The sequence below is a fragment of the Centruroides vittatus genome, unplaced genomic scaffold (assembly GCF_030686945.1).
Source record: "Centruroides vittatus isolate TY-2023 unplaced genomic scaffold, ASM3068694v2 contig_401, whole genome shotgun sequence".
Lineage (NCBI taxonomy): Eukaryota > Metazoa > Arthropoda > Arachnida > Scorpiones > Buthidae > Centruroides > Centruroides vittatus.
This window is the reverse complement of record NW_027122216.1, coordinates 2,010,766-2,034,169: the sequence shown is the minus strand read 5'-3', so window position 1 is coordinate 2,034,169 and position 23,404 is coordinate 2,010,766. Positions and strand designations below refer to the sequence as shown.

Genomic DNA, 23,404 nt, shown 5'->3' with positions numbered 1-23,404 from the left:
TGATTTATTTAAAATAATAAACCTAATTCAAGTGTTTTTAATAAAATTTCTTAAATGAATACTTTGAACGAAGTAATTTTATAATATTTTACATTTTTACTAACCAAACTTATAATATTTTTGATGTTATTTAGTTAAAGTTTACCTTAAAAACTCCACTAATCACTCATAAGTTTATTATATTTAAATTATTCGATGTAATTAAATATTTTAAATTAGATTTAAATTAATTTTTATTTAAAAAAATAGCATTAACTATGCGTATTTATGCTCAGATCAGCTGAATTTTTCAGTTAGAAAACTATAAAATTGCAAGAATAATATAACAGTAAAGGAAACTGAATTGTTCTAAACGTGAATAAATTTCATAAGAAATTAAAAATTAAAATATTAATTCTGAAATTAAAAAAAAATTAATTTATTCTTTATTACCGTATTACATTTGCTAAATTATCAATTAACAAAACTCAATAATAATAATAATTTCCGAAGGAAAAACAAAAATTTCAACGAGATCTGTCACAATCAACTCATCATAAACACTCCAAAAAAGATTTATTTAATTAGAAATTAGCTAATTTTTTAATTTTTATTATTAATTAACAACTCTGTACAATCTAACCATAATACATTTCCCACTCATAAAGTACCTGAACAATATATTAATAATTAAGATTTAAAAAAAAAGTCACCGGTAATCACATTATTATTAATAAAATATTAATTAATATGTTTTTCCAATCAAAAATGTTTTTCGTCTTTAATTTATTTAGAAATTTATCAATTAATATTTTATTTTTCTGAAGAAACAATCTGCCATTCAAAATCTAATTTTAAATATGAACATGTAATTGTACAGGTTGTTCTATGTACTCTCTTTATATAGTTAATACATGGCTGTACTTGGACTTATAATTTAATGACTTTTTCAAGCCTTAGAGAATTTTCTTCTTTAATTTAATTAGAGAATTATTAATTAATACTTTTCTGAGGAAATAATCTAACAGTAGAAGTCATCTAATGCTAAATTTGATATATAATTAACTGTATAATTGTATATCAAATTTAGCGTTAGACGACTTCTACTGCCGAATTTATCTGCACCTTGGACCTATATACTTTGACATGTGATATTAGATAAACCTGACTTTATATAGATTAAAGTTGGACCTATTTTTCTATCTTAAAATTCTAATTAATACTTTTACGAAGTAATAATCTAATAGTAGAAGTGTTTAATGATTTTTTTCGCTTAATTTTATTTGGAAAATTATTAATGAATAGGCTATTTTTCTGTGGTAATAATTAGACATCGTCTAATCTAAATTTGATGTATAATTGTACAGGTAATTTTAAGTATTCACTTTATACAGTTAATGTGCTATACCTTGGATCTATGATTTGGTGATATTCAATGTTATTGATGTTGCATCATGTTAGCGATTTATGCGTCGATAAACTTTGCTGGAGATTAAATTGCCACAGTGATAATTTCCCTGGCGGCGATAGAAATCAGAAATGCGATACAGTTATACACTGAATATCAATTTGTGAATATTTCATAACATATTTGCTCGAATTAATATTGATGCCATTCTTCTCAGTTGAGATCTGAAATGGAGCACTTGCCGAATTTACTAGATTTATTCGTTAATGTGTGCAAAGTTAGTTTGATTGTCTGGCCAAATCACGCTATTCGAAATCATTTCTGACGTGTGGCTAATAAGCTTAACGAATAATTTAAATCTATAATTGGTATAAATAAATTATTTAAAAAAAATATTTATTTATTTATTTATTTATAATTTCACATAAATAATTTTTATTTTAATATAATAAATAATAAAATATGCAGCGAAGGATGCGTAATTTTGTTTTGTGCATCCTACAAGCTTGAGGTTATAATTTAAAAATACTTTATATATTTATTCATTTTTACAAAAGAGTATCAACGTAATAATTTATTCAAGGTGTAAGGGCGTATCAAGGATCTTGAGAAGCCAGATATTATTATTATATATTGTATTGTAGACGTGTGTATTATTTACTAATTTATTTATACTTTGTACGACTCTAAAACAAGATGGTGAAGTCATGCGATGCGCACTATTATATTTGTCTATGTATTTAAAGTAGCAAAATTGATTGCTTCTGATATCCAGAGGTGCTGTAGCGCTCTACACCCACCTTGGATACGCCTCTGCATTGTAGATATACTGTTCAAAGCTCCACACGAATATATAAATTTACGCCCACAACATAATTTTGGATAAAATAAATAAAAAATAAAAATTTCTATCTAATATAAACAATTTATGAAATTTCCAGTTGAATTTTAAACTTATATAATTAAAAAAATCGTACATAATAAATAAACTCTTTTAGTCATTTTAATCTACTTCTTTACTTATATTTTATAAGTTATAATAATAATAATAATAATAAATTATATTAAAAAGAAGGTCGAGAAGATTTAAGAAACGAAAGAAATTCTTATTTAATTAAGATAATTCTAAAGCATAATACATTATGATCTGATTTATGAGTCTATTTATTTATTTTATGCACTAATAATTTACTTTAAAATGCTATCTCTAAATCAATTTGCTTAACAAAAACAACTTTATTTTCATCTGATAAACTTCAATAAATTTTTTTTTCTTTCTTAATTTCTAATTTAAGCATCTATTTTTGAAAATAAATGGATTATATCAGCTACTTTCTAATCGGGATTTTTTCCCTTCCGTTTGTTGTTTATAAATTAAAATTTGATGAATAGAATTTCTATAATCAAATGTTGATTATTTATTTATTTTATTTATTAATTCCATTTGATTATTTTTATTTCATAAAAATTTATTTGCATTGTATCGTATCATTATTATATATTTTTTAATAAGTGACCAAATAAAGAAAATATAAATATTTAAGTTCTATGTCTCGAAGTAAGCATTATGAACTTAAGCAAAATAGAATTTTAAATGAGGAAAAAAAAATTAAATTAAAAAATATATATATTATATTTTCCCATTTTTTTAAGGAAAAAAAATTAAATTTTAAACCTTTAAAAATTAATTTTTGAATTCATCTTTTGAAATTTTATCATTGTAAACATTTCTTTAGAAATTATTAATTTAGATTAGTAACTTTTAACGTAAGAATAGAATAGAAAGCATCGTTTACATTTTTGTTTTTTCTCAAGAGATTCCTCGATATTATATTGATTTAAGAATATGCAGAGTATTTAAAATAAAGTACTTTTTTTTCTTTTTAATAAAATATCTTTACACCGTGGAAAAAAAAGGGAAATAATAATTGAAAAATTTAGTTTATATATAAATATATTCATTTGTTCGTTTAAAAATATTTTCTCTCTATTTTTTTACTTTACGAAAAAATGCAAATGGGTTTCGATAAAATAACAATGAAGCGTATCACTAAACCATATTAACATTTAGCTAGTAGAGATTCGATTAAATTTTCATTGAATTCGGACGTAATATCTGCTTCGGCAAATATCAGCAGCCGTTTCTTGCATTTTTCATGCCTTTCAAATACAAGTAGATCTATTCTTTATTCTTGTTATTCGATCAAGCACCCAACAGAATAGGAGTATCATCATGTAAACATCAAACAGTACCTGTTACTTTAAAATAGTTTCCCTTCTACCATCGATTTTATAACGTTGTTATAAATATTCTAGTATTGTTAATCTCTTTAAAAGACTCAAAAATATACTTCTATCCTATCTGCATTGAACATTATACATCTTATTAGTTACTTGAAAATCGACTCACTAAATAAAATAGAAAGAAAGAGGAAAGTGAATCTTATTAATTAACTAATCGTTCTCTTTATATATATTTAAATAATCTTTTCGACAATATTAAACAATGGAATGACGGTTAAAATGAAAAATATTATATATATATAATATTTTTTTCTTTGTCATTCTTGAAATTGTACTTTATCTAGGAGGGGAAGGAAAAGTGAGTCTAAGAAATTGGCAGATGGAACAAAGAAACTAACATTGTTATAGTCTCACTATGTTCCAGTTGGTTGAACAACTTGGCTGCAATCAATCTCTAGCTTCGGTAATAAGTTAAACCTCTGCAGCCAACACACCAACCGAAAACGATAACTTTTTGTCAATAAAAGTTAGTCAAGATAAGTTTTCTAGACAAAAATTATTAATAAATATCGAAAAGTTTTGCGCCAAATTCCTCCCTTAACTTCAAATCATCGTCATTACTTTTTCTGAACGTAAATGCCTTTGTTATTTTTATTTCTTCTTCTTCTTATTATTATTATTATTATAAAAGTAGTTTTAAACGTAAATTACAGTAATTATAATAATGGAGAAACTTAAATTTATTTACTAAATAAGTAGTCGTTTTTTTAATTAAATTATATATAGGCCTATATTTTGACAAAGCAAATATGTAAAAAATTTTTCAAGTTTTATTTCATTAAATTTTATTATAAATCACGTATTTATTTAATTCAAAAATGTAAATTTTTGTGTTATAAGATGTAAAATCTTTTCATTTTAGCTTAAAAAATGAAAAAAAAAACGAGAGACATGTTTAAAGGAATTAAGCTACTTTAATCACGTTACGTATGTAAAATTTGAACAATATTGATATATTATCAAATTTAAAATTCATATTTTCTATACTTTAAAATAGTCTAAAAAAAGAGAAAAATAAGGAAAAAAAATTGTTTTAAATTGTAAATTTGCAAGAAAATTTTATTATTTATGCTTCTTCTTTAAGATAAAAAGTGCTTAAAGAATAAAAAACAATGTAAAAGAGTCAGAAAATTTTAGAATGATTGGATAAGATTTTTATTTTAAAAGTTATAAGCTGTATACACTATAGAAAAAAGGATTTTTCCAGTTTAAATCGTGTATAACTTAAATATATATATATACATATTTGTTTCTAAGGTGGATTTAGCAATGCTTCCGGACACATTTGCCATTCGAGAAATCTTCTTACTCCTGGTGGATCAAAAGCCAGAAGTGGGCGGGGGGAAGAATCGAAGGACAGTTTTACTATCCCCCCACATCTAAGCGTAGCGTGTGTTTCTGGGAGTATTACTTCCGGTAAGACAGATGTGATGGATGAGACTATGGACTCGATTCCCCGCCTGTACAGATGCGGGAATTAAGCGGCAAAGGTCACCTATTGATCTCTCCTACACCACAGGGAATTCTTTTTGAATTCCTATATACCTACCTACTTGTATAGATACATTTACATGCATAAATCTGCATTCTCGTATCTCGTATATATCTCCAACGTTGTTCTTACTACTGCTAATAGCCCCATAAAAATGGAGTTATTTTCAATTTCTCTTCTCCCTCTCTTCCTCACTCTCACTCTTTTATAAATATTGAAATTTAAATAAATTATAGCGTAAGAAAATAGGTGTTTAAGAGGGAAATATATACTTATATACACTGTATTTTATTTGATAAAATACTTTAGAGAGAAGAAAGAACATATATATTCTTTTCTTTCTTTACAGCATTTTATCAAAAATAAAAATATAGAGTGCATTTTTAAAACATGTAGTAATTTACAGTATATATTTTTATAATATACAGTACTTGCAATGAATTTCTAGCTTCACTGTGTATACTGTAAATATTTGTGAATTTGTGCTCTGTATACAGTATATATTTACAGTATATATTTTTTACAATATTTACAATATAAAGTAGGAAATGTGCGTATGTATTTTTAAATTTACAAGGTGTTTTTTGGGATTATAAACACAATTTTACATTTTAAAAATGCATAAGTGTTCGAACGAGAACTAAAGAACAACCCCCCAAAAAAGATCATTGTTTACTAAAATAATATAAATTCAAAAGTAATATTATAAATTTTTAAAAATATGCGAAGAAAATGTATTAAAATTTTTACATTATTTATATTGTAAATATGAAACATTTTTATAACAAATTTATAAGAGTTTAATTGAATTAAACAGAAAATTTTAATTTAATATTCATAATCAATAAAGCTAAAAATTTCCAAAAAATATAGCGAAAATTTCTTAATGTACAATAATAAAAATTAATAAATTAATATAAGATGTAATTAAGATTAATATAAAAATTATAATTAAGTTTATTACGAAATGAATATTTTAAAAGAAAAGTGAATGAAGATAGCATTTTTCACTCGAAGCAATATATATATATATATATATTGTCTTTTATTATTACATAAAATAAATAATTAATGATGTTTTGATTAAAATAATTAAGTTTTGATGTAAGGAAAAATAAATTTTTATTACTTTCAACTCGTCATCTTTTAGAAATTCAACTTCAAATCAACTGTAATTTTCGAATGTCTTCGTTAAGTATCTTCGATAAAATTAGCAATTCAGAACAAAACTTAAAAAAATAGAAAAAGAATAGATTTTACCCTTGTCATTATTTCCTGGAGGTTCAAAATTTAACGAAATGTAGCTGGTTTGTAAGGCAGAGGAGGAGGAAGAGGGATAAATTCACAAAGAAGATATGAATCTTTGCTGTTACTCTAACGTTGCTTGAACAGAAAAAAAATCAAGAAAGGAGAACAAAATGATAACATTAACTCTTTTTATTTATTTAAATAGCCGAAGAAAAAGAATTTTTTAATTGAAAAATTAACAAGGGAGGAAGAGAGAGAGAGAGAGAGAGAGAGAGAGAGAGAGAGAGAGAGAGAGAGAGAAAGGAAAAAGAAGAGGAAAAAATACATAATATTTAAATAAATAAAATATTGTTATCCAAACTTCAGATTTTTACTAAAAATATACATATTAATTATTCATTGTTTACATGGGATATAAAAGAATTATTTAATATTTACCGTATTTCAAACACAGATATATTTTATTCTACTTATCAAAAATATTTACTGAACATTATTCATTTTCTTAAAGTAATATTTTTTAAAAAAGGCCTAGATTTCAAATAATTTTAATACATTTATTCCTGTTTGCTATTTACTATCAAATATAGACAATGCAACCATTTATGAATAATGTAATACAGGATGGTATAACTCTGCTTGTCATACATATATCCGTCAAAAAGCGCATAAAAGACGACAATCTTGTCTCTAGGCTATTCTTGTTTTTTCTATTTTTTTTCTTACTTTGCTTATTTACTATATAAAGCAACATGAACCTTGTCTCTGTTTAAATAATTCTGAAAACTAAACAATATTTTTTTATGCAGAATCAATTTTAGCAGTGTAAATAATATTTCCTCGTCCCCCGCTTTCTCTCCGTCTCTATCCCTAACAAAAATATAAAAAAATCTGCATAAATATATTTTCATATAAAGTTAAATAGCATTTCCCTAAAGTTTTTATAGTAAAAAATATATTCATTTTATATTTGTTTGCTTTAAAACATTTAATTCCTCGCGTTAAGTTATTATCTGATCAGAAGTAATTCTGGGTATAATATAGGCTGTTATCACATAATAATGTATGCCATCATCTCAACTGAAGCAATTCTGGATATAATATAAACTATTGTCACTCCATAACATAACATAAACTATTATCTCAGCAGTAGCAATTGTGAATAAAATGAGTTAATGTCACCAGAAGCAATTTTGCTTATACTGCAGAATACATATGTATGTGTATACGTTTGTGTGTTGTGCTTATAATACTTTATTAATAATGTCTGTGTAACAGTTCTATGTAAGTTTTCTTTACCAAAATCTTCTCGACATCATCTAAGCTTGTAGAAAATAGCTTCCTGGCTAAGCTAATTAAAAAACTAGCAGCAAGTTTTATTAACTTTATCACTTTTTATACCGTTCTTCACAGGAATGCACTTCATACCAAGTAACTTTTTCCATTTAGAACTAAATCAACTTACCTTCACCAATCCCACGATACTCATAAAACAATTCCACACATGTTGACTTTAGCAGTTATTTTAACGCTTTAATTTCATAATTACAGCCTAATTACACATTAAAGTAAACAAGAAAATCCGTAAATTTTTCTTATAAAAACTAAACAGAAATTGGTTAGTCGCTAAATATATATTTTTTTCCCCTTTAGTTTTTATGATGAAAAAACTTCACTACTCCAGGACTGCATCTCTTCCTTGTAAACTGTTTATGTTTGTATGAGTCTTCATCTTGTAACAACACACCACAGTTCGTGTTTATTAAATACCGAGACCTTTGGGAAGTGGAATAATTGGCCAATCTGTGCCACGCCAGCTGTAATTAAATTTATTTGACACCAACGACCAACTATCTGTTACCGTTCGGTTATGAAGATTGCAGTAGAAGCGATAAATGTTATATTGTTACAAAACTATGATGATATAGAAGGAAAACAAAGCTGATTTATCGAACGTATACTCGTTACCATAGTAACGAATAATCGAAATAATTATCCGATTAAGCTAATTAATGCCCCCCGATGCAAATATTTTCACTTTTATAACTGTTTTCGCCTTGTTTAATGCTTAAAACAATATAAAATATAACTGATACGTCACAATTAGGCGCTTTTCAGCAATAAAACTACACATAAGTTAGTAAAAATGTAGTTAAAATCTTAAAAGAAATTAAATTGAATGCGAATTTGTACTTAGATAAAATTTCGTTTAATTAAAATATGACTCATTAAACTCTAGATTTAAGCAATTAAACTAAAGACTCGATACATTATATTAATTTTGTATAATAATATCGATCGACAGTAGTCTTTATTGATTCACAATAGGTTCTTTTCAATTCGAAGAATGATTATTATTAACAATAAAGTTAAAATTGGGTAAATTAATTACAGAAATTGGTATCAGAAATATAAAATAACTACTCAGAAACATTATAAAACAATATATTAAACTAGTTTAATGCTTTAAAACATCGTTTTATAATGTCTTAAAGTATTAGATTTCTTATATTTAATACATATATACAATATATATATATATATAACTTTAATATGTGTATAATATAGGAATTGTTTACGTAGATTTAATAGCATTTACATTATTGAAAATGTATAGAGTAATTGCTAAATTTGACGTCGAAATTCCATATATAATATGAAATATTAAAACTCCGTAATATATAGATTCTGTCAAGATTCTAGGTAAGTATCGTTAGATAATAAGTAATATAGATTATAAATTATGAAATACTCCGAATGATCGATGCTTTTAAGTGACTAACACCTGCGTGATTCACTACATTTTAAGAATTCAAACATCTTTAACCAAACTTTTTGAAATAAATAACCGCATTAACTTAATAGGAATAAGATATACGATTTAAAAAATAAATGAATTTTGATTTAATTTTAATAATTTAGACGTATCGTAAATATATAACAAAATTTTATTGTAATTTTTTTTTTTTTTTTGAAATGATGCGGTTTGAGTCGGCATACACCAGTTGCTCCTGGAAGATCGGCTTATTTTAAAAGTATCTTTTGTTAATTTTAAGCTATTATTAATCTAATAAACATAAATATTGTAAGAGTCATTAGAGTTAACTTAACGAAGGATGCTTAAAAGCGGGGAGAAAAACGAATTTGCTTTATTACAAATCCAATACGCATTTGTAGATATTGATCTACCTAATGGCCTATTAAGCTTAAAAACTAAAAATTCGTGTGAATTCGACCGTTAAAAATGAACTTTATATATTATGTTTTCTTTAAATTGCCATAAGACACGTGTAAAGTGACATTAGTTAGGAGAAATCCGTCCTTGGGGCAAAGAATACCGAATGATACAGTAACACACGTGGGTGCTATACTGGAAATATTTTCAATTAATTCCAGAGATATTTTTCCACCGGTGACTCTCATCTCGGGTTATATTGATAAAGATAACCAAGATACATTCCGAATTCCTATGAGGGATGTAGGGAAACAGTTTTCTAGTTTGGAGCAAATCTCCATGGAATAAAAACAAGGAAGAAGTCGGAATCTAGTTTTACTTCCCAATTGACATAGATTCCTTTCTTACATCGACAAAAGCAACCGCATTGAGTCGTCTCAAACAGACCTTTTTCAATTTAGATTCTCCTGGGAATGAATACTTGTCTCAACAAGAGCTGTTGACAAATCTAAGATTTTATCGATTGTTGAGAGTTAAAGTAATCAACTTTATTGTTTCTCTGCGAAATGTTGACTTAAGAGAAGTGTATCCTTTATCTCGGATGCTGATGACTCTCTCTCGTGTTTGATTTCTGTAGATAATTTTTATTAAATGTATATTTGCAATCTTTAAACGAATATTCTCTTTTACTGATCAAGAATGTATCACTTACTGATCAAATATATGCGATAAATTAGTTCCTTTTTTGACAAAAATCACTTTATGCCTACTTAAAATCCTCTTTTCCATTGTATATATTTTTGATATTATCGATCTAAAGCTTACTTATAGTGTTTTATTGACTGAGGCTTTTGTTCTTGACTAATCAAACTCGATATAAAATGATCTTATTGATCGGAGTTAATCGTTACTGGGTCTATTGCTGATTAAATTTCTACACTAACTAAAGCTGATTTTGATTCCTTTCTAAAACTTTAAATCTCGAAGATTAGAACTATCTTCTTAACTTTATTACTATAGAAAGCTTTCCCGATCAAACTCGAAAGATAATAAAGAATTTTAATTAAATCTTAATTTCTACGAAACTTTGATATGTGAGAAAATTAAGAAAATACACAGTACATAGATCAAGTGCAAATATATATCATGTATTAAACAATAGCGTCAAATCTCCAATACATATGGAGATTTATGCTTCTTTGTGATTCATTTAAGATATTTTTGATCAGACATAAAATATAATAATGTAGCAAGATTCATCAGACTTGCTTATAACGATAATATAATGCACTCCATAAACCGTTATATCCTCATAAAATAGACGAATTATTGTTCTCTTAAATAGTAAATAATGCTTAATATATGATCTTTATTGTATAAATAACGTATTAACCCATGCAGGAAAGAAGAAAATTAATAAGTATTCGTGAGATCCAGAACAGAACTGTACTTAAATCCTTTTATCTTTGCCAAATACCTTGAGTCGAAAGTCTATCAGAACACACTCCCATCCTATTTTAATAAGATTTTCAATCTTACAAAGTTTAAAGTTTCATAAAATACAGAAGAAGTATCTTCAGGAGACCTATATTGACTAATAATAGCATTTTTAAAATATATTTTATTAATATTTCTATAAATGAGTATATGTTCTATATAAAAATGAACGTTTTTGACTGATTTCCATGTATAATATAAATATTAACCTTATTTTAGATTATACACTTCTATATATTAGTAAATAGAACAGATTAAGTAGTTCAAATGATTAATGCTTCTTATATAATCCGCATGATTTGTTGAATATTCTTTAACTTAACTTTTAATTAGCAAAATTTCTGTTATAATCTCAAACTTTTTAACTGAAAACTCTCAAATTTACTCCAAGAGCATCGATTGAAGCATCATTGAACAAAAGATAAGAGTTGAATAAGTTTAAATCTAATGATTAAATAATGTAAGAGGGGGAAAAAATATACGAGTTTTACTTACTTATTAAACTTTTTTAAAGAGTAAATTTACTGGAGTTTTTCTATAATTATTCACATAATTAGTAAATAACAATATGCCTTTTATTGGCATTAAAATAGATAGCGAAAACATTGAATTTTTCATTTTTTAACAATGTCTTAATCAAATTTTTTCACCTTGATAATTAAATACTCACAAATAAATTATTTAAAAAAATGATTTCTTTACTGATTAATTAAGTTGCTATTATAAATTTTCTAACTCTCCTCCTTCTTTAAAGTGTATAAAAAAAGTAACAATTAAAGAGAACAAAAAGTAAATAACCAACCAGAAGAATGAATAATTTAAATAAAAGACAACCTACCAATAATAAAAAATTCGTTTAGCATAAAGAATTTTTTTTTTATGTTGATGAAACCCAACTTTTAGTTTGGTTTCTTTCTTCTTTGTTGTGAGATTATAGAAGAAATGTAGATTGCTTCAGTACACTTTATTATACATAAGCTTATATCCCTATGCCAACAACATCTGTTAACTCCCAAAAATGTGAATGTTTTTACATCGGTCATAAGACCAGTTTCGTGTGTTTTCAGTTCACCTTTTATACCTTACTGATAATATAGGAGTGTTTAGCTATATAGATTTTTCGCATTCTCTCCTTAATTTAGCCCTTGGCATAAACTGTGCATTCGACACTTGAATCAAGAATAAAGTTTGATATCGACACATACAGCTAATTACCTGAAATCGTTAGGAGTTAATTAACAGAGTTGGAACAGTTGTTTTTAACGTTTCCACGAAAAAAAAATTAGTTAGAAAAAAGTTAATTCTTAATAGAACTGTCTCTACTGTGATTTTTCTAGATGAATTAAGTAATTGAAGATGTGTAGAATATATTTTAATGTTACTCGACAGCTAAGTTTATATTTAAAAAAAATGCTTTTTGCAATTAAAGAAAGAAGTTTTTCTTAAGTTTTTCAAAACTTTAATCTTTAGATTTTAAAAGTAACATTTCAAAATGTCAGAAGTTCGATAGACCCGGTGAGTCACAACGTAGAAATTCAATATATGCATTTTTTTTTAAATTTTGTTTAATTTTTTAATGAAAATCTGCTATTTTTTCTAAGGTAAAAGAGAATTAAATCTTATTTTTTAAAATTTTATGCGTTAAAATAATTCCTGTTCATATATATATATATATATATATATATATATATAAATATCTACTTTATTTAAACATTCTGAACAGTAGTTTTATAGAAAATGTGACATTATTAATATAATTTAGATTTATGTCGAACTCATTTTTCATCCAAAAATTGATTTTTCAGAACAGAGACAGATTTCTCCAATTTTTCAAATATCGTCGAAGGGAGAGAGAGAAAAAATATATGTAAGACCGTATAACTAGAACCACATTTATCTTATTATATATTTATATAAGGTATAAAAAGTAAATTACTGCTAAAATTTCATCACTTGTTCATTAAATTTTCTCTCGTTTCTTAGTCATCTCGACAAACAATGGAGCAACAGTATCATTACTTAATAACCTCGGATAAATGCGAAAAGCAAAGCGACACTGATGGATGACTGAAGATCAAGCAGCAGTTACACATTCCTTCCATATAATGGGCCCTTTTCCTCTTGATTGATAACAATTAGTGTAATGCAAAGCGAGGATATAAAGCTGTTATTGGTACCCACATATTAAGAGCATTTTGTGTTCTGCCCAACACCCTTCACGAATACTGAAGAGCAATAGTTTTTTTTCCCCTTCTTTCCACTTGCTTTCTATCTAATAACGCCTAAAATGTCATTAGGTTAAAGCAACTGAAAGTACTCCGCCTCCTCCATGATTTGATGCTCGATGGGTTCTGATGAGGATGGATCACGCGATCAGACCTACATGATGGTATTAAAGAATTAAAGAATGGATATGTTCTATCGAAAATACGTTTTGCTTGGCAGAAATGAAGAAACGAGCCCTTTAAATAGGTCGGTGGGATTGCCAAATCTTGGAATCTGTGGGAATTGACGGTTGTGCTTGATGGCTGTTTCTATAAATTATCCTCAGTTAGATGATTCTTTTTGAAGGGATCTCTTAGAGATATAATGCTAGTGCAACTGGAAAATCGGTGAAATATTGTAGACTTCTGTAATTTTGCTTTAGGGAAAAAATACACAAAAAAATAAAGAAAAAAAAATGTATCATCCATTCGGATGAATAATGTTCCATGTTGAAATTGGGCTATCTGTTCTTTGATTAATTGCAAGTTGAATTTAGTAAAATGGGTCTAAATCGAAATCTACTGGTACCTTATAAATAGACCAACTTTGATCGAAAGATACGAAACTTATCAACGAAATAATACAATATTATCTATAATATTATTTAAGAGACGATGCACTTTTTCTCTCTTTCCAAATCTTTCTTTCACAGGCGAATTCACTTTTCTCTTTGCAGATTAGCCAAGGAAACATCTGTAAAGACAAAAATTTCACATTATAAAGAATAATCATTTCTTATTTATTATATATTTAACAAAGAAAATTAACTTTATTTACTTCAACAATCATTTAAAAAGTTTACTTTCTATTTTCTAATTTGCTCCTCATCCTTAGAATCTCTAGCATTCATCTTAATTTTGCAACAATGTATTGTATATTATTTAATATTAAATTTTTTTCAACAGAAATAATATTTTCGTTAGTTTTTGGATAATTTTTATAAGAAAAATAAGAAGAAATTCTTCCTAGTAATTGTGTTTGTTTCTAAATACGTTAGAACAAGAGCTGTTTACATAGTTTATATGACAAAAACAGTTTTAGCTTATTTTTAAAAGACAATTTCAAATAATAAGCTTATTCATTTTTATTTATTACAAATATAAAAATGTTGTTTATAATAAATTTAATATAATTTTAATTATTTTTGTTTAAAAAAAATTATATACCGTATACAAAATCACTACTCGAGATTTTTGATGCTTATTAAACTAAGTATAAAAATAACAAGAGCTGATGAATCTTAAAGAATAACAGGTCTTTTATAAAATAAATATAAATTGAGTAAATTCATTAAAGAGTTTTGTAAGAAAATTTATAAAGAAATTTATGTATAGTAGGAGATGTATCCATCAATAAGACGGCTTTAATTAGAAACTTTATTCTTTATCTGGGAGTGTTGAAGAACTGTAGTGATTTTGCACGAGTTTTGCATACTTTATAAATAATATGAGATTTTATTTAATCATGTTTCGTATACTTTATTAATTTTTTTCTTTGCTTTGTTTGAAGATATAACAAAATTCTCTAACTAGAAGTTCTATACCTTTAAACAAACCGGAAAATTTGTAAATGTATAAAATTATACTTGAATAACTTCTCATACTCCTCATAAATAAGGAGAAATTATATAAAATTCGCTAAAATTTTTCAAGATTTCCAGAGAAGTAATAGTCAGAATTCTTTAACTAGAAACTATATAACTCCTCTGGAAATATTGAAGAATTTTAGTGAATTTTTTTACAATTTTTGTATATTTACGAAGAGCACGGAAAGTTATTTAATTATATTTGCATATTTTGTTAAATTTTCCGTTTTATTTAAAGATATAATTAAAATTTCGGCATTCACAACAACGCTGTTAACGTAACAAAATGAATATAAAAGAATGTATTTTCTAATGTAAATTAATCTTATTTAAATAAGAAAAAAAGAATTTAAATATGAAACCCCCATTTTATAAATGATATTTATATATATATATTTTAATTATTATAATTAAAATTTTTCATAAAGTTAATAACTAAAATGAAAATGCAAAGTTGGTACAAAGGAGTCGAAAGTTTCTTATTTCCTGAGAGCTTTCACGTTTGTTTTTAAGATTTTCTCGCACTTTCTATTAAGTTTTTGAAAAATTCTTGGTATATTTGCACAACTTTTAAGAGAACAAAGCTAATTATCTATACATATTCACGTTTCTATAAAGTCAGTGTAATAATATTAACCTATTCTGTCTGTAATCTCTTAACAGGATTATTCGATCCTGCTATAAATTAAGTAAATGTATAATCTTGCTTTTCACTTTAATCTTCATTCTATCAACCTTTATTTACATATTGGATAAGATGCATCCGGATTTCCTTCTCAAAAACAATCGAGATTATCTTAATATATTGGCCTTTGTAGAAACGAAGTAGTAAATTGACAAAGTTGCTTTATGCATAAATGGTTAACGTGTTTGCCATGCTTGGCTGTGTCCCCGATTGCAAATCGATTTATAACGAGAAATTGCATTTAGGATAAGGAAGGACGGAATTATTTGACGCTTGTTTAACTTGATAATTAATTTTAAATGCTTAATTAACTTCATAAAAGTAAGATTTTTCTGTTTTTAAATTAGGGAATCGACAATATTTGTGGCTCTTTTTTTTTCTTATTTAACAAGTTTTTTTTTATCATTAGAGGATTTAAGAAAAACGTTTAAAGGTAAACAGGGGAGTGACGACTGACTACTGACAAAAGTTTAGCGTGTAAAACGTGTTTGACCATTTTAATGTCCTTTCATTCACTACGGGAGATTCTATTATGGTTATCCACTTGGTTCCCTCTACTGGTAAAATTGTGTGGATGCAAATATTCTGCATTTTTACACATGTTTAGGGTGATGTCAGGTAAAAGTCCAAGAGTCACGCCCCAATAGATTTAGAAGAATCTGGGACGACGTCAGAAGAAAGGGAAAAGGATTTGCCACTCACTTCCTCTTCAAGACTGGATAGAGGTCTACAGGGACCAAAATGGTCTCGTTATGGACAGCAATGAAAGGCCAGCCGTATCGTGTTACGTTCGACTCAGTGGCAAGACGGTAATCCCGTCACCGAGGCAACAACTCATCGACCTTCTCCAATCGGCTTATTTACCAAGAATTTTTATTTTCCTTTCTTTTAAGTATCCACGTAAATCTATCCTATTACCCGATTCTGATACTTTTAAAACATATTATGTAATTGGATCGCCCAAACTCGCTTGTTCTTTATCACTACTTTCAACGAACTTTAATTATTATCGAAAGTTGCTTATTGAAGATGTAGTAGTTACTGGCGTTAAAAATCATCCAAATCTTATAAAATTAACATTATTTATTTATGTTATCTAAGTACAAATTATGAAAAATTAATCAGTATAATAATTACATTATGAAGAAATTTTAATGAAAACTTCTGGTAAATTTTATTAGTGTAATCAAATTGTTGATTACCGAGATAACGACTGAGAAGACAGAGAAAATTTATGTTAATATTCAAAAAAACTTTTTATATTTTATTAATATTTCAACATTTCTCTTAATTCTAATTGTACAAAATACAAAATTGCAATATTTAATTACCTATTGTTTACGATTAAATTTCTCAACTTGTAAGTCGCGAACTCCGAAGGGATTAGAGTTAAATTTCTCGACGTGTTTGTGATTTTCCATTACCTTAAAAGGAATATTAAACTTAAAAAGGTTTTAAAATATTCATTTATCATATTAAAATTTTATTATTTAGTAATTTCAAATGAATAATACAATTTTTTTTCAATTAAATTAATCTTCTAATACATGTACAGTACTTTACTCATAAAATTTAAAATCGATGCATCGAAAAGAAAAAGTATACTTTTAAAAATGAGAAAATTCGAATAAAATCTTTTGTGTTTCATATATAATAAATAGATAAACATTATATATTTTACTTTAATATTTAAATGCTATAAATATACATTTTTGGATACAATAACAAACTCAATTCAGAATATAAGTTATATATATATACTTACACACCATATATTGAAATTATATATAAAATTATATCACATTTATAAAGATATTATTTATTTATTGTTTTTTTTTTAAAGAATAAACGTATTATGAATAATTCTTAGAGGAATATTTTAAATATATACAAGAAGATCTGTTATACTTTATAAATGCTTTACAGAATGATACTTTATACTTTATAAATGCTTTACAGAATGATACTTTATACTTTATAAATATTTAAAAATAGAAGGAATATAATATTAATTTAAAAATTTTAAAAATATAAATAAATAAAATCTTTAATATCTTCAACAATATTATAATTTTTTATAAATTATTTTCAGTGAATTTATTGTTTATAGTAAATACAACAGTAATTAACTGTATTTTTGTACGGAGATGTACACATTTCATGTAATGAAATAGTTTCATTGGATATTTATATCCATTAACTAGTATTAACTGTTTATTTAGTTGCTCTATTGTCAGGAAAACGTAAAGAAATTTACCTTCTTTTGATGCTCTTACTGCAAACAGAATTTTTCTCTTTGTAAACATTAATCATTAATAGAATAATAGGATTAAAATATAAATAAAATTAATTTTCTTAATTTATAATTAATTTTCTAAACGAACTAAATAATATTTAAAAGTCGATATAAAATATTTATTTAATTATTTACTACTTTATAACTTGGTACGATTGATCACTACACATAATTAATTAGAAGCATTTAAGTTTTATTTTTGCGATAATTTAATTTTAAGAGAATTTAATTTTTTCAACTAATAGAAACTATTAAGAAAACATTCAAGTTGGAAGATCTGTCACTTCATCCGAGGAACAGTTGCTACTAATGACATTTATCTAGGAGCGAAGTTTATCCATAATCAATGTTGACATTTAATATTGTGACCTCAACTGTCTAATTTTATTCCTATAGCAGAATGTAGATAACTTCATTACTAAAGAGTTATAGTGGATAGTCTAATTTAATCAGTAAGCACTTAAATGCAATATTGTTAACAGAAGAAAAAGAATGAGTCGTACACAAATGATGCGGATTAAATCTCACCTCTTTAAATGACATCTCACTCATCTCTTCGAATGAAATTTCTTAAACGGGCTAATAATATAACCATGTGAAAATTTATGCATAATATATATATATATATAGCTTAAATATATATAAAAAATATTCTTTAAATAACCTGGTAATGATGGACTTGTTAGACTATTCAGCATCTTATGATCTTTGGAACAATAATCCTCAAATAGTTGGTTAAAAATAAATTGTATAAAATTGAAGACAGAAATGGAAAGAAATAAAAGTTTAAGCTTTTACAGAGAAATAAAATCAAAATATATTTTATTTTATGGTCTGATCAGAAAACATATATATATATTATCATTTAGTTTGTTTACTGTTACTGAAAAAACAAAACAGTACCTGAAAAAACTTTTCCAACATCCATATTTCTTTATCAATATCTTCTTTAGACATCAATATTCCATTGAATTGTGTATTTTTAAACAATATATCGTAGAAAAAATGTTTTCTTGCATGTAATAAAAAAACATATATATATATATATAATTCAAATTCTGAAGTTTTAGTATTTTAATAAATTAATTCTTAATAAAAAAGAACAAAGTTTTTCTTGCAAGTTGTATGAAAATAAAAATTGTTTACAGTTTTCTTTGATATAATTCCAGGATTTTGTTCTTTTTTTCAAGAACTTTTTTATATAAACAAAAGCCTAATTTTATTTTATTTGATCCGGGATAGATTTACTTCACTTTTACAAAGTTTGTATATAGAAATGAATTAAAAGAACAGGAAAGAAATCATTTCTTCTTGATTTTCAAAGTGATAAGCAAGATTCTAATGGATTTTGGAAATTGTGTTGAGGAAAGAATAAGTTGTTTTCTACAAAGATTGGAAATGATTGCGAGGTGAAGAAGATTAGTTTTTCTACTCATATCGAGAGAGATCTGAAGTTGATTACATTCGAAAGTATCTTTGTGTTGATAACAATGAACAATTCATAGTTATTTATTAATTACTTCTCTCTCTTCTCGTGGTACTTATGTTTACATTTCTGCTTCTTCTTCCTCTTCTACTTTACTTTCATGAAGTGAGAAACTTTAAATATGGGAACATATCTTAATATTAATTCATAAAAGACTTTTTTTAGAAATCAAACGTCTAAATCTTTTACATTTTGAAAAATTATTGACTTAATAATATTAAGTTTTTAGATACATTTATTTTCTTTATTTAAAATAAAAATTTATTCATCTTATTCTTAAGCTCGAATTTGTAAAAATTATTTAAATTCTTTGCGAAAATGAAAAAATTTTTCGATCTTCTCTTCCTTCTCGTACGCTTGAACATGTGACTTTTTTTTTGTAAATAAAAATTTATTAATTTAAAAGTTGTGCAAAATATAAATGGTCTTATCCTTTCCACCAGTAATTTCTATATTTATTTTTCTCAAAAAAATTATCCATTCTGTGTTTTTAGTAACATAATACCAATAAAAAAAAGGTTGAAAAATACAATCTCGACGACGGTTCTTTTTATATAGGACAAATTTGCTTTGCAAATTGGAAAATTTGTAAATTAAATGGAATAGCCATTTCAAAAGTATCGATCCTTTTCCATTAAAATACACCCAAACATTATAATATACAAATATTTTACTAACTAATCATATTAACATGAATTATACACATAATGGAACAGCTGCAAAGCGTAATGATTTACATTGTTTGGTCAGGATGGATAATTGAGATCTGGCAAAGGTCACACAATTAGCTATCATTGGCGTAACATAGGAATAGCTGATTGCAAATTGGTAAACATCTTCTACAGAATGCTTAGATCGAGAGTAATTTAGTAGTTATGGCTTAACAAGATAATCTGCTGTTTACGTCCGTGTAGTAAATGTGTCTGGGGCAATTATACTCCCTATAGAGCTCTGAACTACTTTGATAGTTTTATTTTACCATTAAGTTAATATTAAACCGTTATATGGCTCTTTTGCCATAGAGAAATTTATAGTTCTTATTCTCCTTTGTACGACGTTAATGCTATCACGTGTCACATTTTTAATGCAAAGCACTTTAATCCTTCTTAACTTTGGTGAGACGATGCTAAATTATAAAAGGCCTTCAACTATATTTAAGTTACTAATACCGCATAAATTTATTTCTGAAAATTCTATGATACGGTAGAGAATATATACTGGAAAAATGAAGCTGTTCTGAGTCTGCACTGATGTAATCTTATCTCCATTTACGTTGGAGGATGGTTGGCTTTCAAGAATTTAAACGGATTTCTTTAAAGGAATCATTTTAGGAAATTTGAATTCATTTCTTCCACTTTTAAATAAGAACAATGAACTCTTTTGAGAATTAAAAGTACTTGCAAATTGTAATTAAGCCATCTGGAAAGTAAAATGATATGAAATTTCTTCTCCTTTTATCAACCACAAAAGGATCTTTTCTTAGAGCCGTTTGAGTAAGAAAGAAAATATTATATTTTATTAAATATTTGCGTTTTGACAATGGAATTTTTTAGTCGCACCAAATTCTAGATTCAGTTTGGAGTCAAAATATTTCGATTCGGAGTGTCAGTCAAATAATTCCAGATGGAAAGACCCATAGATAAGTAAATCGATGCAAATGGTAGCAGGAATCGTTGAAATCCGAGCATCCCTCTAGGATCAACGTTTTTTTATCGATTGTTTCCACTTTTCTTTTTTTTCCCCCTAACTTTAGGTTTTCACGCACGCAATTTGTTTCGTTCAACTCTTCTTGATACTTGAAGTCCCCGAGCGAGGGACCAAAACTCTAGTTGATTTATGAGTCCTCCATTCCAGTTACGATAAAGTCATTGGGAGTTAGAAAGTGGATTCGGTTTACTAAGAGAACTATCCATTTTCTGTAGATGTACGGATTTCACATTATATGTTAAAATAAAAGTTATTAATTCTTCTATTTATAGGGGAATTAAATTTAGTTTTTTTTTTTTAAATGGAAACTATATAATTCGTTTGAAACTACTCTTTATCTATTTTATTATATCGCTTACTAAAAATTGATGCGAATTGAAAAAAATGCCGTAATTTGAGAATATTTTTGTTTGAAATATAATTTTAAAGAGAAAATTATAAAATTTCTGATGTATTTACCATTGGGATTTGATCTAAGGATTAAAATAAACATTTTTAAAGATATGTCTTTAAGACTTTCATTATTTATATTATTAGAAAATTTCTAAAATTTCATAGAACTTATTTAATATTTTATAAGAATATAAGAACATAAAATATTTTCAATTACAAATTAATAGAAAAATATGAATCTTAGATGATCGAAGAGAAATGCTCAAAACTTTATCTCTTCCATGTATGATCTTTGTTTATTTGATTTCTATAAGAAGAAATTTACAGATCTACGCATGAAATATTTAATATAAAATTTCTATAATAAATTCTTAAATATAGTAAATAAATTACACATTTATAGGGCTTATATAAATTTTTTATCTAATTTCTTTTTTTTTAAATTTAACATTAATTCTTTCAAAAATTTAATGTATATAATAATATTTTTTTGTATTATAAACGTTTAAAAGTAAGAATTAATAAAAATAAAATTTTAAAATCTGTAACAAAATTTCAAATTTCTATTAAAAAAACAAACAAAGAAAAGTCACATTTCTATTGACTTTTTATTATCAGGTGTGCACTGTTCCCCCTCCTCCTTTTTTCTTCTTTTATAATTTATTATGTCATTGTTATTTTGGCAAAAATTAAATATTTGGCTGTGATATAGCTATACTTTTCTTCTCATTTGAAGAAATTCTTTTCCATTCTATAACTTAATTCTGTTTCTCTATTTGTTCTCTTCTGTTTGCTGAACAAACTTTGCTTGTGTAAAGAAGCTCTATCTAGAAAGGAAATTAGAGAGAAATATTCTGAAAAGGGAAAGAAAAGAGTTACTTGTATATATATAATATATATATATATATATATATCTAATATATTTTTTAAATATATTTAGAAATATTCTTATTTTTTATAGGAACGAAAAATGCTACAGATGCGTGGTCATGCATGAAAAACATGAAAATGTATTGCAATATAAAGAAAGTAAGTATATTTATTATATGTATATTGTTATTTAAATTATTTATCATGTTAATAACTTTATTAATGTAATATATTCCTATTTAATTTTTAAGCAAACTTTTGTAAAGAATTTTATAAAAGTTATCTAAATTATTACATTTTTTTTCGATTAAAAAACATTCATTACTTTCTACTAAATTTCACGTTATTCACTGATTATATTAAAATTATAATTAAAATTAATTAAATATATTATATATCAAACATTAAATTCACGCTGTTTTATTAGAGAATATGAAATTACTGTTTGACGCTATTAAAATTTTATCAATCTTAAATAATTAATCAATTAATTTTGATGATAATTACATTAAAAATTCATATCCATTAAGTTTAACATGTAACTATTTTTATTATTTTTCGTCTAAGTAGTTGATAAAATCCTCAGACAGTTATGTTGACACTATAAGAAATACGATATTTGAAAAGATCACTCTTCAGACATGAGAAAGTGTCTGTTGTCACTTTTCTGTACTATATTAATTTTTCAGAAAAAAGTAACAAGTCCTTCAAAATGTCTCGCGCATTCCTCATTCTCTCATCAGTTTATATACTCCCATATAAAAACAAAGGAACATAATAATCACTATTATGATTAGTTAACTACAAGCACTATACTGTATGATACTATATTATAAGCATTAAACTATATATTATCTTACACTATACTGTGCTCTAATTATGTTATAACTACATCTATTATGTTATAAACATTAACGTTTATATTATTATTAAACTCTAAGGGCCAAAAATGAAGATTAATCATCATTAACCCCAATTTTAAGCATTTTGATCGTCACGTTTTGAAGCAAGGAA

At 25.7% G+C, this 23,404-nt stretch overlaps 1 protein-coding gene and 1 long non-coding RNA gene across 5 annotated transcripts in view; both read left to right on the top strand.

The window, feature by feature from the left end:
• LOC136976561 (uncharacterized) overlaps positions 1 to 23,404 on the top strand; it is a 171,195-nt gene that overhangs the window by 107,460 nt on the left and 40,331 nt on the right. For all 4 annotated transcript variants that reach the window (XM_067271892.1, XM_067271896.1, XM_067271893.1 and 1 more), the window contains one exon: positions 22,482 to 22,549. In XM_067271892.1, the coding sequence (XP_067127993.1) occupies positions 22,482 to 22,549 (68 nt within the window). The remainder of the gene's footprint in view (positions 1 to 22,481; positions 22,550 to 23,404) is intronic.
• Positions 9,021 to 14,076, top strand: LOC136976563 (uncharacterized). The gene is made up of 3 exons (XR_010880949.1): positions 9,021 to 9,134; positions 12,909 to 12,970; positions 13,087 to 14,076. It is a non-coding gene; the product is annotated as an uncharacterized lncRNA (long non-coding RNA).